Source organism: Mauremys reevesii, linkage group 2, assembly GCF_016161935.1.
Source record: "Mauremys reevesii isolate NIE-2019 linkage group 2, ASM1616193v1, whole genome shotgun sequence".
NCBI lineage: Eukaryota > Metazoa > Chordata > Testudines > Geoemydidae > Mauremys > Mauremys reevesii.
In genome coordinates this window covers 149,980,775-149,996,966 of record NC_052624.1, presented here as the reverse complement: position 1 = coordinate 149,996,966, position 16,192 = coordinate 149,980,775, and the positions used below count along the sequence as shown (strand labels likewise).

The window sequence follows — 16,192 nt, the reverse complement described above, 5'->3', positions numbered from 1 at the left end:
TATCCATCCCCCCCCGCCCCACACATCCCCACTAGGGCCCCATTTTCCAAAAGCTGAGGAGCATCTGTCACTCAAATCCTACAACCTTTTGATATAGGCCCCAATTTTCAAGTTTCCCCAAGGCACAAATCGGAAAGTGACAAATATTGATATTAAAACTGCACATTCTGTTCTGGTTACCTGGTGTGTCGGATAACGGAAGAGGAATGAAAGGATCAGGCACAGCCAGAAGCGGAGGGCTAGTGTCCAGACTCAGGATGTCTTTTGTTTTTTCAGCTGGACAGGCAGCGAGAAACAAGAGGAGAGAGAAAGAAAAAGATGTCAAGCAGAAGAGATGCAGCACTGAGACAGATAGATCATAAAAGATTTAAGCCATGCCTAGGGAAACAAGCTTATTGTGTTATGGAAAAAAGTTAGTAATAAGACCACCATGGAGCAGATCCATTGCACTTTTAATCTATACATCTCAAAGTGCTTTTCAAAGGAGGTACTATTATCCCCATTTTACAGGTGGGAAACTGAGGCACAGAGCGATGAAGTGACTTGCCCAAGGTCACCCAGCATTGGAGCTGGGAATAGAAGCCTGGTCTGCTGAACCCCAATCCAGTGCCAAAACCACTGAACCGGACTGCTTCACCCCCGGCCCCGAATTCACACTATTATGCCATCGTATGCTTCTCATGCACTGAGAAACGCAAGCAAATTCACTCCCTCATTAGCACTCACTTAAGAGCAAAGAAGGAAAAGAGATAGAGGTTTCCAATCCTGGTGGAAGCACCAACAAAACTTCTGAGAGGCATGCCCAAAACAAAACAGATCTTAGTGCAGGGAAAAGTCTATGGAGGTAGGAAACTTATAGAGCGCAAAAGAGATCCACAGAACAATGCCAATTCTTTATTTGTATTGTAGTAGCCCAGATCATGCTTTCTGTTTGTACAGCCCTGGAGAGTTTCTGCCCTGAAGAGTTTACATTCTATGGATCGAAGACAAAAAAGGGGGACAAGGGAAGTTATTATCCAAATTGTACAGATGGAGGAAATGAAGTAAATAAAGAAAATCACCCAGTATCTGCGCAGCAGCAGAGCTGGGAATTAAACCAAGGTCTCCTGAGTCCCAGTTCAGTGCTTTACCCACAAGACCCTGCTTCCTCTTGTAATATTAATACTAAGCTTGTTTACAGCACTTTTCAATCAAGAATTTCCAATGATGTAGAGAAGACATTGAGCCAACACCTCCCAACCCTTCAAAGTGGGAGAATATTACACTCATACCTGTGTTCAGAGGGCTGAGCAAGCTACAGTGTCAAGGGAAAAAGTCTATAAGCTTTTGGCTCCAGGGGAATTAAGGACACTTTGTACCTGGAAGGACACGGCCTTACAGGATGTGTGTTAGGGCATTTAAATAAACGTAGAGGACCAGCACCTCAATTGGTATAAATTGGCATTTCTCCGTTAAAGTCGATGCAGCAACATTCATTGACACCAGCGGCAAGTCTGACCCAGATTGTGTCGAGTGGCTAGAGAAAGTTAACTCACTAAAGCGTCTTCCAGTTATTCCGCAGCTCTCTAGCTAGCGGGTACAAGCCACTGCAAAGCTACTGAGCTCTATTATAAGCTTTTCTAAGTTCCACTTCTATTTAGAAATCTTAAAATGGACGTCTTTGTTTTCTTCCTCCTGAGTAATTAAGATTCTCAGGTGATCTAAAGTCTGACCCAGCCCCATAACCTGGTTCTCCCATTAGCACATTCCACATGCTCACAGCAAGGGAGGTTTAGGTTACATATTAGGAAAGTCTTCTAACTAGAAGTATCACAGAAGATTAGGATTGGAAGAGACTTTAGGAGGTCATCTAGTCCAATCCCCTGCTCAAAGCAGGACCAACCCCAACTAAATCATCCCAGCCAGGAATTTGTCAAGCCTGACCTTAAAAACCTCAAAGGAAGGAGATTTCACCACCTCCCTAGGTAACCCGTTCCAGTGCTTCACCACCCTCCTAGTGAAATAGTGTTTCCTGATATCTAACCTAGATCTCCCCCACTGCAACTTGAGACCATTGCTCCTTGTTCAGTCATCTGCCACCACTGAGAACAGCCGAGCTCCACCCTCTTTGGAACCCCCTTCAGATAGTTGAAAGCTGCTATCAAATCCCCACTTCACTCTTCGCTTCTGAGGACTAAACAAGCCCAGTTCCCTCAGCCTCTCCTTGTAAGTCATGTGCCTCAGCCTCCTAATCATTTTCGTTGCCCTCTGCTGGACTCTCTCCAATTTGTCCACATCATTTCTGTAGTGTATATGTAAGCACTGGAACAGGTTACCATGGGCGGTTGTGAAATCTCAGTCACTGAAGCTTTTTAATGACAGGGTTAAACTAACACCCCTCAGGGATGATCTAGGTAGATTTAGTCCTGCCTCAGCGTGGAGGGGATAGACTAGATCACCTCTGAAGGTGTCTTTCAGCCCTATATTTCTATGATCATATCCCATCATAGCCACTCAAAGTGGAATCACCTGGCACATCTCAAGGAGTCAGGCAAGTTTTGACCAACAAATTCCCCTGACCCCATCGATTCCAGACTACGTCTTCGAGTGCAGAACATCTACTGTATGATGCATGATGGTTAGTAGGGAGAGGCTGACCTTCCTATAGATTAAGGGATTTATTCAGTGTCTAACTTCCCCAAAGAGCTACCTCACAGCATCCATTCATTCTGGTCCATTAGCCACCTGAGATTAACTAAACGGGTTTCCCAGGCGGAAGTCTTTCATTACAGGGCATCTCTCAGTACATGTGTCCCTCCTGCCATCCTTTTTCAATTAAAAGGTATCACATCTGTTCTGTATTTGCTACTGGAGATACCCAAAGAGGCGACTGGCTGAAGAAACAAGGTCAGTCAAATGGATCTGGGCCTCCAGAAGGCTGTGAAAAAGCCACGACCACCTGTATTATCTCAAAGGGAGGCTCTTTCCGGGTATGCTCACATGCTTACCTGATGCAGCTGTAAAGGAAGAAGAACCGAAAGCATCTGCCTGTGTTGTAGAGGGAGCTGGTTGAAAGCCTGGAATCAAATTCTCTGTGGAGCTGCCAAGCTTCTCTGGAGGTTTACCTGAAATTCCAGAATGTCAGGTTACACTCAACAGTAGATTGCTCCCATTTTGAAGCTGATCTACTTTTCTCTATTTAAACAGCTTTAAAATACCATGGCAGAACATTATTTTTTACTCATACTTCTTGCAAGCCATCATTCATAGACTCATAGAAGATAGGGTTGGAAGGGACCTCAGGAGGTCATCTAGTCCAACCCCCTGCTCAAAGCAGGACCAATCCCCAACCAAATCATCCCAGCCAGGGCTTTGTCAAGCCTGATCTTAAAAACCTCTAAGAAAGGAGATTCCACCACCACCCTAGGAACCCATTCCAGTGCTTCACCATCCTCCTAGTTAAAAAGTTTTTCCTAATATCCAATCTAAACCTCCCCCACTGCAACTTGAGACCATTACTCCTTGTTCTCTCATCTGCTACCACTGAGAACAGTCTAGATCCATCCTCTTTGGAACCCCCTTTCAGATAGTTGAAGGCTGCAATCAAATCCCCCCCCATTCTTCTCTTGGGCAGACTAAACAATCCCAGTTCCCTCAGCCTCTCCTCATAAGTCATGTGCTCCAGCCCCCTAATCATTTTGGTTGCCCTCCGCCGGACTCTTTCCAATTTTTTCACATCCTTCTTGTAGTGTGGGGCCCAAAACTGGACACAATACTCCAGATGAGGCCTCACCAATGTTGAGTGGAGGGGAATGATCACATCCCTCAATCTGCTGGCAATGTCCCTACTTATACAGCCCAAAATGCCGTTAGCCTTCTTGGCAACAAGGGCACACTGTTGACTCATATCCAGCTTCTCGTCCACTGTAACCCCCAGGTCCTTTTCTGCAGAACAACTGCCAAGCCACTCGGTCCCTAATCTGTAGCAGTGCATGGGATTCTTCCGTCCTAAGTGCAGGACTCTGCACTTGTCCTTGTTGAACTTCCAATTTCTTTTGGCCCAAACCTCTAATTTATCTAGGTCCCTCTGTATCCTATCCCTGCCTTCCAGCATATCTGCCACTCCTCCCAGTTTAGTGCCATCTGCAAACTTGCTGAGGGTGCAGTCCATGCCATCCTCCAGATCGTTAATGAAGCAATGTAACTTTATCTGTGTGCTGCAGATCTTTATGCAGCAATGTAATGGATATACCGTGGTAGGCTTATCAGGGCCAAGAGCCTACCATCCTTACTCATAGGGAGCACTACATTAAGCTTTGAGTGTTCTCCCTGACCTCACTGAGAGGAAGGCACTAGCAGAGGTGAGCAGGGGTGGCAGACAAACATTACATCCTGGAGGGCTTGTGCAGGAAGCCACATGCCCAATAAAAGTAAGAGACAAAGCTAATGGATGCACAATGTTAACAGGTTAGTTCTGCGGGTTCTCACGCTCACAAGAACTCTCTGTAACTAGAACATTTCAGAAGCCTCTAGCTGCTGTCATCCCACCACCGTTACACCATTCCCGCTTTCCCAGGTCCAGAAGGGAACAACACCAGTCACTAGCTGACGCTGAAGCTCTCCGGTGAACTCACCGTCGCTCAGTTTTGCAAAGTCCTTGTTCAGCAGCTCCTCTGCTGTGAGTTTGGAGAAGTTATCGTCATCGAACGGGTTCCACGTGGAGACATCCGGTGGATTGTAGACGTTCTGCTGTGAGGTCCTAGGGGAGCCAGACGGTGTCGTGGATGCAGACCTAGAAGCATCCCACCCAATGAAAAACCATGAACGTTAGTAACCAAGCAAGTCAATTGGAAATTTCCTGAGCGCAACTGGTTGAAGGGGTTGCTTGAGATAGTGGGGGGCAGGGCTCAACAGCCCTGGGGCTCACTTCCAGTTTGTGTCTTGTGTTAAAGCACCTGCTTCAGCCAGTCACCAGCAGTGGCCAGGAAGGGATTTTTTTATTCTCCAAGCGGTCTCCTTTTCATTGGTGGGTTTAGTGAGGAGGTGCTGGGTGGTATTGGTGGCCTAAGACATACAGAAGAAGATCAGCTAGAGAACCTAGTGCTCCCGTCTAGCCTTAATCTCTGACTCCCTGCAATGGAGGAGGGACCAGCTGATCATAATGGCTCCTTCTGGCCTTAACATCTGTGAACTTTTTGCACAAGTTGCTTTTCTTTTTAACCCACACTATGCACGTCCCCCAACCCAAGTCACAAGCAGGTCCTTGATAACCTTCATAGGCACTGGCATTAATCTGGTATCCTGGAAATAGCCAGGAGACCACAAAATAAGGGGTGGGAGGGAACAGGGCATTAAACCAACAGCTGCACAGCGGGTGCCGGTAGTGAGAGTGGAGGGGTTGGGAAAGACGGGCAAACAACAAAGTAAACAAAACGGTGGGAGCCAAGCACTCCCATGTACTCCAGGGGTTGCACGTACACTGTTCTATTTAGAGTTCAGGGATGCAGGGACTGGGTTCTTCTGACCTGTCAGTGTAGTGCCTAGTGTACTACTCGCACCGGGGATACAAATAGACATGTATTAGGGCCTTTGTGCAGCTAGAGCAGAGGTTTTCAAACCGTGGGGGGGCACGGAGGAACATTTGGAGGGTGAGCAGCAATGCCTGGAAGCATGTGCCAACCCCACATGGCGGGGAGGGTGCGCAACCTCCACCCCCTGACTCACCTCAGCGGGCCAGCATCAACATCTGCCATGGCCAAACAAACAGATTTCCGCTCCCGGCAGCCTCCGCGCCCAGAGACCGTCACACGCGCCTTCCCCCACCCTGAAAACTCGAGGGGGGAGGGGCAGTAATTGGCCCTGCCCTAGCAGGGCAGCCTGGTCTGCTGCTGAAGAAACCTTAGCAGTGCCAGTCAGTATCTGTGTACTTGAAACTTCCAGGTGTAGGTAAATTAAAGTGGCGTTAAGGTCTCTGTTAGGTGTTTGAGTAGGCTATGAAGTATACTTTTGCATGTGTCTATTTTTGTCTGGGTTTGGGGGGGGCTCAACCAAAAATCATAACTCGAAAGGGGGAGAGGGGCACTCAGCTTAAGACGTCTGCAAACCGCTGAGTTAGGGAACCCTGTCGAAATGCCATATTGCAACATGCAATAAAAGACTGTATCCAACAGGCCATGTGGAAGCCTCCCGATTTTACTCGTTTGATGGCACGGATGAAACAGCAGATTCTTTGGGGGAAGCATTGCTGCATGTGCCATGTTCATAATATCAAAGGATTGCTGGAGATCCTGTGCAAAGCAAGAGCCAGGAGCTACTGATAACCTTCTTGCCCACCGTGTAGTCCATAGGGGGTGGGGGGGGCCCAGTTTGCTTGGCACATCGAGAGAGCAGAAGCAGTTGGAATTTTTTTATTCTCTGGGCAAGGAAGAGGCTTTGGGGAGGCTTTCGGGCATGGTGGTTGGGTGCGGGAGGGGGGGGGGGGAATACCAAACTGGGGTCCCAGATTTGCTGACTTAATCTCACCTTTCTGGGCATTCCACTCAAGAGTAGGGCAAACAGAATAAAATGGAGAATAAAAAAATCCCTTCCTGGCCACTGCTGGTGACTCAAGAGTAGGGCAAACAGCATCTCCCCTCCCTCCATACCCATCATAAAATGAACAGCCACCTACTTGGACTTGTTGAGACTGGCCTCGGCAGCAGCTGCCTGCAGGAGCTGGGTAGATTTGCTGACTGGGACCCCGAAAACCGCGCTGTGCGTCACGTCACTCAGAATCCTCCTGTGTCCCGCGCGCTGCGTCTTGGGGGAGGACGGAGGGGTGAGGGAGCCCAGCTTTTGCCCCTGAACAGCTGAAGGCGGTGTCGTTTGAGGCTTTTGCTGTTGCCTTATTGGGGCCTGCTTCTAGGAAGGGAAGCAAGTGTATAAGCTACTCATCCACAAGCAATGGCTGGGTTTGAAGAATTACTGTACTCCAGGGCCCTGACCTCACACAGCATAATGGAGCAAGGGAAAACTGAAAGAGCCTCACTGACCTACAGTATTAGGGTCCCATTTAGACATAATCGCAAGTGACACTTTCCTGAGCTGCACTGGAGCTCTGGGAGGGAAGATGGATTTGGTGTCTGCTGCTAAAAGAGAAATAGCAGCCACCACATAACCAGGCATCATGGTTCACAACCAAGGCAGAAAAAATTCACACTAGAGAGGCCAGAAGTCTTGTCGGCTGGATGGACGGGTTAGAGGTTATAGCGGGACAGGATTAAGGAGCAGAATATCTGAGAGTGCTAGCTGTTTAACAGGGGTTGGATCCTCATGGATTTAATGGGATTTCCACAGAAACCTTGGCTCTAATAGTTTCTTCACAGCTCAGGATACAAATTTCTTCCAAAACACAAGCTAGCCACATGCTTCAGTTGATTTGGGCTGGTTGTGTACAGTTTCAAGCCCTCATTTTCAATAAAAAATTGGAGACAAGATGGGTCAATTCTGAAGCCTTTGAAATAAGAATTTAAAAATGTTTCACAAAACTAGTTTTGTTTTTTGACCGCGTCACTCCTGCGAGATACATATACATGTACACCCACTAAAAAAGATTATGATGTTCAATAATAGCACGATCTGTCACCACTTGGTTTTTAAGTCAACCTGCCAAGTGTGATTTCACAATCCAGCTGTAGCTCAATCCCGATTTTAGAAGGGAAAAACTGGGGTGTGGAAAGAGATGGGAAGTCTATTTTATTTCCCAAGTCCGGGCATTTCTGTTCTGCCTCTGCTCCAGTAAGCAGCAGCATCTTGGTCCATCTTCAACCAGGAAAGAGACATTTCCCTCTTTGTTCCTCCGGAATAAAAAACAAAACAAAAACAAAAAAGCACACACCCAGCATGGAGTTTGATTGCTGCAGGGTCACATGCTCAGAGTGGCAGAGGAAGGCAATCAAGAGCAATCTTTTCCTTCATCTGCTTCATTTTAAGCATAGTATCGCACTGCAGTGAGAAGTGAGTTGGTCTTGACCATTTCCAATGCACCCACCTCATGTCGTTCTCTGTAGGTCACAGAGAAACACTGTGTTCAGAGAGGGACGGGTTGTACTGGAATCTCGGCAGAAAAGTACATGGCTTGTAATATCAAAACAATTATGCAACATGAAAAGGTCTTGGTGGGGCCAAGCCTGGCATTCTCTGTGAGAGAGCAGCAAAGAATCCTGTGGCACCTTATAGACTAACAGACGTTTTGCAGCATGAGCTTTCGTGGGTGAATACCCACTTCGTCGGATGCATCCACAGGATTCTTTGCTGCTTTTGCAGATCCAGACTAACACGGCTACCCCTCTGATACTCTGCTGAGAGAACCTGATATGGAGAGATGTCATCTCACTGCTCATTTTTTAAATGAGACAATTAATGCTTTTTCCTGGTTTCTGTAGAAATGGGAACTGTACTGCATGCATCAGTTGTGATTCGCCTTTTTGGGGATGGGGGGAATTTTCATGCTGGGTTGTTTTATTAAAGTTAAGATGATTTTCATGTAATTGAATTGTGTCAAAGGATCTCCAGGAATCTTCAGAAAGGCTCTTTAATAAGTCTCAGGAATTTTCTCCTGTAAGGGGAGTGGAATCTTTCATAGATTACAAAGCCAGAAGGGACTATTGTGATCATCTAGTCTGACCTCCTGTATAACATAGGCCAGAGAACGCCCCCAAAATAATTCCTAGAGCAGCTTATATATTTATCCATATCCATCCAACCTTGATTTAAAAAATTGCCAGTAGTAGGGAATCTACTACACGTGACCCTGAGTAAACTGTTCTGACGGTTAATTACTCACACTGAAAAAATGTATGCTTTATTTCCAGCCTGAATGTGTCTAACTTCAACTCCAAGCCAGTGGCTCATGTTATACCTTTCTCTGCTAGATAATAATAGGCCTGATCCGAAGCCCATTCAAATTTCAATTGTCAAACTCCTCATTGATTTTGGATCAGACCCACATGGGGGGCAAAGAGCTAATACACCTTGCTCAAGGTCACCTAGCAAATTCAGGAAAACAAGATTTGTGACTATGTCTCCTATTCAATGTCCAGCTAAACATGAAAATTAAACACGCAGGTAACAGAGACAAGTATGATACAGCCGTAAGGGGTGGGGGGGCGGAGAGAAACACTGCCCCAGCTTTTGGTCATAGGAGTAATTCTGACAAAGTCCATTGGCCAAATAACTCTGGTGACATTCCATCAGCTTCACAGAGACTACATCAGGGAAGATCTGGGCCCGAAGAGAGTTGCTTACTTATGAGGATAGCAGGATTTGGCCCTTAATTTGGAATTAAATATTCTCTAGTAGAACTGGTTTACATAATGCCACTTACTTTTTATGTGTACACGATATAGCACAGAAACTGAGTGCATCCTCTTTTCATGCACAAACAAAATTGAAGTGATGGTCCTCCACTCCCCAACAGACAAGCAAGAATGAATAGGCTTGGGCAGCAATGAAAGACCAGATGTAACTGCAGAGAGATTTTGTTAACGGGAGAATCACGCTCTCTGGCACACCTCCCCTGTCTTTAATGAGTGGACAGCCATCTGCTCTCACGCCTCGCTGCAAGGAAAGTCCTATTTCCCATCAAGTAAAGAGCACTCATTTTGGATATATGTGCGTAGATGATTGGGAACATGGATGGACTTTTTTTTGTGTGTGTGTGTTTACAATCTGTTGTAAAATCTCCCTTTCAATAGAGCCAGAAAACACAAAAAACACCCCCACCCCCACCCCCCAGAATCAAGGCAGAGTGGAAGGCTGCCCTTTTTGTACCTGCTTTTTCCAATCAAGGCTTCAAGAAAACTAGGGCCAAGAGTCTCGGAAGTGACTCCTGATTGTGGGTGCTTCAGTTGGCAGATGCCCACGTTCATGGCCCATGTTTACTAGATGATCACAATGGTGCCTTCCTGCCTTGGAATCTAGCAATCTACGATGCCTCAGTGGACTGATTTTCAGGGAGTGTTTAGCACCTGCCCTCTGGGGAAAAATACAAAACACCCACACCCATGTCCCTAAAGCATCCGCTGGGGCACTCAATTCTAGTCACTTGACAATCTTTGCTTAGGAGACTAATGCTGGCACATGAAGTGGGCACTACTCACTGACCTTGGTCAGCCCACTCCAGGAGAGAACACATCAGTTTTATACCAATGTTAGCATTATCTCTGCATAAACATGTCTAGATGACATCATAGGAAAAAACATCTGCCGGCTCCTAATGGGGCACATTGTTCAACCAGATTTTCAGATCAAGGGGCTAGGAGTCAGGAATCCTGCACTCCAGTCTTAGATAGTACCCCCACTGCTGTAGTATCGGTGTACCTCACAAAGTTGTAACAGCGGTATCCTCACACACTCCCGTGAAGCAGGCTGTGCTATTACCCCTACTGGACAGAGGGGGAACTGAGGCACAGAGAGACAAAGTGACTTGCCCAAGTCAGAGTGTCTGTGGCACAGCAAGGAACTGAACTCAGGTTTCCCAAGTCCCAGGCTGGATTGTGAAGTCACACTTGGCAGGCCATCTTTCCTGACCTGCAGTATCCATCTCTGTGCGTCCACACCCACCTCCTCCAAAACCGGGAAATGCATGTGATGCCTGTCTCATGCAGGGTTGAGCAGCTTTGCCATATGTATTCAGGGAAACTTAATGCAGGTTAAGTATATTCTGTACAAGAGAGGAAAAAGTTATTCTCCTCCCTTCTCTCACCTCAACCTACACTGCTCTGTTACAGAAGACCAAACTTCGGTATACCCGAGGGGCAGTTTCCACAGAGAATTCAGCACCTACTGGTAGGAAAAAGCCCAAACAAAACCTGTCTCTTGGAAAGCACCTTAGAAGCAGCAAGACTGGCTCTGACAGCTAGAGCTTGGTACCAAGTACTGGAGTTGCAGGCCTCCTAAGAACACCTTATTCCCTAGCCCTTCTGGGTTGAATCCTGGGGAACAAAAAAAACCAGGATCATGTCCCCCACACAACTAGCCAGGCAGGTTGTGAGCTTGGTTTGTGCCTGGGAAGTGCTTTGAGTTCCTCCAGTGAGCAGCACTTATATTGCATTTCCATTCCTTCTCCTCCCCACCACTCACTCCCTTCTCTGCAGCTTTCAAGGCCTCGCTGGTTCTTACCACTTGCTCCTGCACAGGTGCTGGCTGGACTGCAGCCTGTGGCTGCTGCGGCACTGGAGCCTGTTGCTTTGGCTGAGCCGCCACTACTGTTGTCTTCTGTTGCATGGCTGCCTGCTGCGCGATCAGCTGCTGCTGGTAATAGTTCTGCATCAGTTGCTGCTGCGCCGGCGCTCCCTGCTGGATCACTTGAAACTGCGACATGGCTGGCTGCTGCATCGCTTGGAACTGTGGCACCGTAACAAAAATGGAGAGCCATGGCAATTGGGGAAATAAAAAACAAGGGGTGATGACTTAGAGGCCATCTGCAAAGGGCTACTGGAAAGCTGGATTAGTGCCCTAAAATGTAGAAACATTTTCTATTCCTTCCCACCTTGATCAAATGTTAAAGATGAAGGTCTCCTCTTTCCTTGTTTTACTGGGTATCTCCATGGCGTGACCCTGAGTCAACACACCTACCTGTTCAAGTTGAACAGAGGCTTCCCTTTACCCCGTGTCAGTTAGGCATTGGGCTTATATTGGGTATGTCTACACAACAAAGAAAAACCTGCAGCTGGCCTGTGCGAGCCAACTCAGGCTCACAATGCTTGAACTTGGGGTTTTTAAGGTCAGACTTGACAAAGCCCTGGCTGGGATGATTTAGTTGGGGATTGGTCCTGCTTTGAGCAGGGAGTTGGACTAGAGAACCTCCTGAGGTCCCTTCAAACCCGGATATTCTATGATTTGGACCCACCTTCCAGGGTCCCAGAGCTCGGGCTCTAGCCTAGAAGTCTACATAGCACTGAAACAACCCTGCAGCCCAAGTCCTGCTAGCTTGACTTGGCTGGCACAGGCCAGCTGCAGGTGTCTAGTTGCCGAGTAGACACATCCAGCATAATCGTCCTCCCCCTGCTTAGCAATCAGGCCATCTTGAACAGGGAGTTTTCCACCTGCGCTGGCTCCCATTGGACATTAACGTACGGTGTCTATCAGTGCAAGCTATAACGTGTGCTATAGTTACAGCAACGTCATCACAGTATTGCCAGTTTCCCTTACCTAGACAAGCCCTCAGTCTCTCGCCATGTCTGAATTACACAGGATCTCTGGTCACCATAGAGTCGACCAAGGAAAACCAGGTCTGAATGCCTAGTGTTCAACCCTTCAGGCTTTCTTTATGCTAGGGTTTTTTGGTGTGTCAGAGGGAGCACAAAATTGCCCTCTACCCTTTGTTGATCACTTTTAAGCAAAGGCTTCAGTATCCTGAACTCACTTAAGCTCTTCACAGCAAAGCCTGTCTCTCCTATGTTTGTATAACACCCAGAACAATAGGGTCCCACTCTCACAGTTGTCACTGTTCTGTTCTACCATAACATGAACTAACAACTAACAGCAGCAACAAAACCGTCTCAGCTTCAACACATAGCAATTTCGCCCCCACTCTTAGTCTGAGTCCCAAGCCAATACTTAGCATCTCCTCCTGCACACACAGTTACTGGAATGATACTCTTTGATGCAACAGAAGGGGACTACCAGGGCCAAATGACGAGAGTAGAATAATTTAATACATACAGCTTGGCCAAAGGACAAGACAACGGGACTATAACACTCCATAGGTATCTGCACAGATTGCAAGAAGCAGCCTTGAGGAGTCAATGGATGGGTGCTTTTCTCATGCTGGGTCGAATGATGGCAATTGGTCACCAAAACACCCCACTGTTCAGGCCGTCCAATGCTATTTGTTCAGTGAACTTTTTCTGGCTAGTTATGGAAGTGGGTGATTGGCCGAGAAAGATCTTCCATTGTTGTATGCAGTGATGTTGGTCCCAGGAAGTTAGAGAGACAAGGTGGGTGAGGTCATATCTTTTAGTGGACCAACCTCTGTTGGTAAAAGAGACACGTTTTCGAGCTTGCATGGTGCTTAACACAGACCTGAAGAGGAGCTGTGTGTGGCTTGAAAGCTTGTCTCTCTCACCAACAGAAGTTGGTCCAATAGAAGATTTTACCTCATCTCTCTAGTTGGAGGAGGAGAGAAACTTTCCCAAAATGGTGCAATCAATTGACCCCTGATGAATGTTCTTTGACCAGCAAATCAGTGTGCAGCATTAGTAGTCACCGTGCTATTGAAAAGTGACACGTAAGGCCAAGGCAAGGTCCTGCCACTGAAGGTCATGAAGGCCATCACAGCACTTTTTTGGCTGAATTCCAACTTCACTAAACCCAAGCAGCCTACTTTAAACTCCCTGGGTAGGGCTGTGGCCTAGGAATCAAAAGATCTAGGTTCTGTCCCCAGCTCTCTCACTGCTGAGACACCCTGGGCAACTCACTTTGCCTCTCTGTTCCTCATCCTCCATCCCACCCTTTGCCTATTTACGCTGTGAACTCTTCAGGGCTGTTCCCCGCTCAGTTACATGGCACAACCCAATGAGGCCCTGATAGCAGCTGATGACTCAAGGCGCTAACATAACAGAAGAGAGAATAAAGAAACCCCCTCAATCCTCTCATGCTTTTCTGTGCCTCTGCTGAGAGTAGGTTGGAGACAGCTGTACTTGCTACCTTGTGGCACCATGGTCTAATACAGGTGCCAGACGCACTGAGAAGCGGCCATGCTTACCTGCTGAGCTTGCATCATCTGCTGTTGCTGCTGCAGTAGCTGCTGCTTCAGGAAGAGCTGCTGCTGATGCTGAGGCGTGGCCTGCGGCTGAGTAGAAGGGACTGGCGGCTGGGCTACTGGGGTCTGCTGAGGAGCGGGCGGCTGCTTGGGCTGGGGCTGAGGGGCAGGCTGTGGTTGAGTTTGCGGAGGTGGCGCTTTGGGCTGCTGAACGCTTGCAGGAAGTGAGGGCTGACCACCACCCAAAGCAGCAGGGCCTGCAACTAAGAGGGGGAAGACGACGTACACAGAGATCAGAGCATGCTCAAGCAGGGTACAGGAACAATGCTTACACTCAGCCTCCCCTTAGAGAAGAGTCCTAAAGAGAGGGAGCATCTTATTGTTCTTCAGGAGCATCCATGGGGACTTAATAGGGAATTGTATAGGAGGATTCCAAAAATCCATCGGTTCTCAGTTAGACTGTCCAGATTCTCAGAGCAGGTCGGACAGCACCAATGATTTTCACAGGGAATTTAGGGTTTTTGTAAGTTTCCTGTGAAAAATTCCATTTGACAAAAATGAAAAAAAAAAAAAAGTTTCCAAAAACACTATTGGCGCAGCGCAAACAAAAAAGGGGGGGATTATATTTTACTATCAATTGTAAAACTTTACCAGAAGTATTTTTAAGTTTTCATTAAAACAAGAAACAAAAACATCAAAACAAACTAGAAACTGTTGACCAGGATGAAAGATTTTGGCAAAAAGTTTTGGTGGCTGGAAAAAAAAAAATCCCAACCACCACCATTCTTCATCAAAACACTACCCCCCGCCATTGGAAAAGGTACCAGCTAGCTCTAGTTCTTAGACTAAACTTCCTTAGAAGCCTGTTTAATTTCTGTAAGACTATCGGTTCTCTCTGTACTCAGTTCTATGGGATTTTTGCCCTAGGACTGAAGTGTTGGAATGAATTTATTAGGCAAATTCAAGGAGCTTCTGACCGTGCTCAGGTTCTGCTCTGTGGATTTTGTATGGCGGCTCCGACCCACCTTGTGGCTGGATGGCTGCTTGGGCCGTGGGCCTCTTTCTAGGGGTGAGGGCTGGCTGAATAGGCAGAATTCCAGGGTTGGGTTGTGTCTGTCCTGCTTTGGGTCTCTGACGTGGAGCTATGGAGGTTTCCATTGGAGGAATGGGATCAGTCAGCCTGGATTGGAGGAAAAACAAAAACATGAATAGAAGATAAGCTGCTTCCAATTAGCTGCTTGAATTAAAAACTATGTTTTACTGGGCTACTGAACACCACAGATAGTGATTCCCAAGGCACGAAACTGCTATGGTTACATAGGTCTGACAGACATAAGGTAACCATAAATCAGAGCCATTTACATCAAAAGCCAGTTAGCGTCCCATTAAATAAGGCTAAGGAACAAAGAATTAAATTTACCTGCAAAGTTCAGGCAAACCAACATTCTAGTCCAGTGGCCAGTAATAGTATTTTTACAGAATAATCTTGTTATTACTTAATATTTATGTAGTGCTTTTATCAGTAGATACCAATGTGTTTTACCAAGATCAGAGAGTACCATTATTCCCATTTTAAAGGGGAGAGTAACTGACGCTGACAGAGGAAGGGACTTGCCCAAGGTCACCAAGCCAGGCAGTGGCAGAGAAGGAAACAGAATCTATACCTCCTGATTCCCAATCTGCTGCTTTACCTAGTTTGTGGAACTCCCTCCATGACAGTGCAAACTGGGGAAGGTAGCACATGACATTGCTCCGACTGCTGCCAACAATGCTTAAGTAGCAAGCGAATAATCAAAGTGAAAGAGACACTGGAGCAAATATACACGAGTCATTCCTACGCAGGATACTGCAAGTCATTTGGAAGTTGAAACAAATGCACTTGCAAAATTAATCCAGCACATTCATTTTGCCTTCTCTTGTGATTATGGCTTTTCATCTTGCTGGAGAGCTGGATCGTGTCAAAATTGCTTAATGCATTCAAATGTTTGACACAACATACTATTTAAATCTGGACTTTTTATAGATTTATGGAAGAGCAGATGAAGAGCATAATGAATTCACTTTATGGCAGCTGGCATCCTTTAGCAGAACTGTATAGATTGGCATCTTAAAAAGTACTCTTACCGAGCTGTGTTGGTTTCAACCGAAGCATCAGGTACTTGTATTTTTCCCTTCATATTTACCATCCCATAATAATGCAAACCCGCAGGGCATTATTGTGCCCTGAGGCGCTCAAGACAGCTTAACGCCTTTCAGTATTTTTGATCGCTGAGCTAGATAAGAAATTACTTTATTATTATTGAAGCTCGGGTATAAAAATAATACTAAGAGAAACTTCTGGGGCTAATTGCTGCTAGGTAGATTGCATCACAAGAGGCATTCTTTCAGTGTTTGATTGTTATCTACATAGGGCCTATGAATATACTAGACACTCTGCAGTAAATATAAAAGACACACTCAGTGCCCTGA

At 46.6% G+C, this 16,192-nt stretch overlaps 1 protein-coding gene across 18 annotated transcripts in view; it reads right to left on the bottom strand.

The window, feature by feature from the left end:
- Window positions 1-16,192, bottom strand: part of AAK1 (AP2 associated kinase 1) — a 129,436-nt gene that overhangs the window by 35,118 nt on the left and 78,126 nt on the right. For 12 of the 18 annotated variants that reach the window (XM_039523764.1, XM_039523762.1, XM_039523761.1 and 9 more), the window contains exons 11-17: window positions 14,749-14,903; window positions 13,727-13,986; window positions 11,140-11,364; window positions 6,650-6,879; window positions 4,614-4,771; window positions 2,988-3,104; window positions 181-276 (exon numbers count right to left, since the gene is read on the bottom strand). In XM_039523764.1, the coding sequence (XP_039379698.1) occupies window positions 181-276; window positions 2,988-3,104; window positions 4,614-4,771; window positions 6,650-6,879; window positions 11,140-11,364; window positions 13,727-13,986; window positions 14,749-14,903 (1,241 nt within the window). The remainder of the gene's footprint in view (window positions 1-180; window positions 277-2,987; window positions 3,105-4,613; window positions 4,772-6,649; window positions 6,880-11,139; window positions 11,365-13,726; window positions 13,987-14,748; window positions 14,904-16,192) is intronic. The other 6 variants (XM_039523767.1, XM_039523771.1, XM_039523773.1 and 3 more) reach the window with 2 other exon arrangements.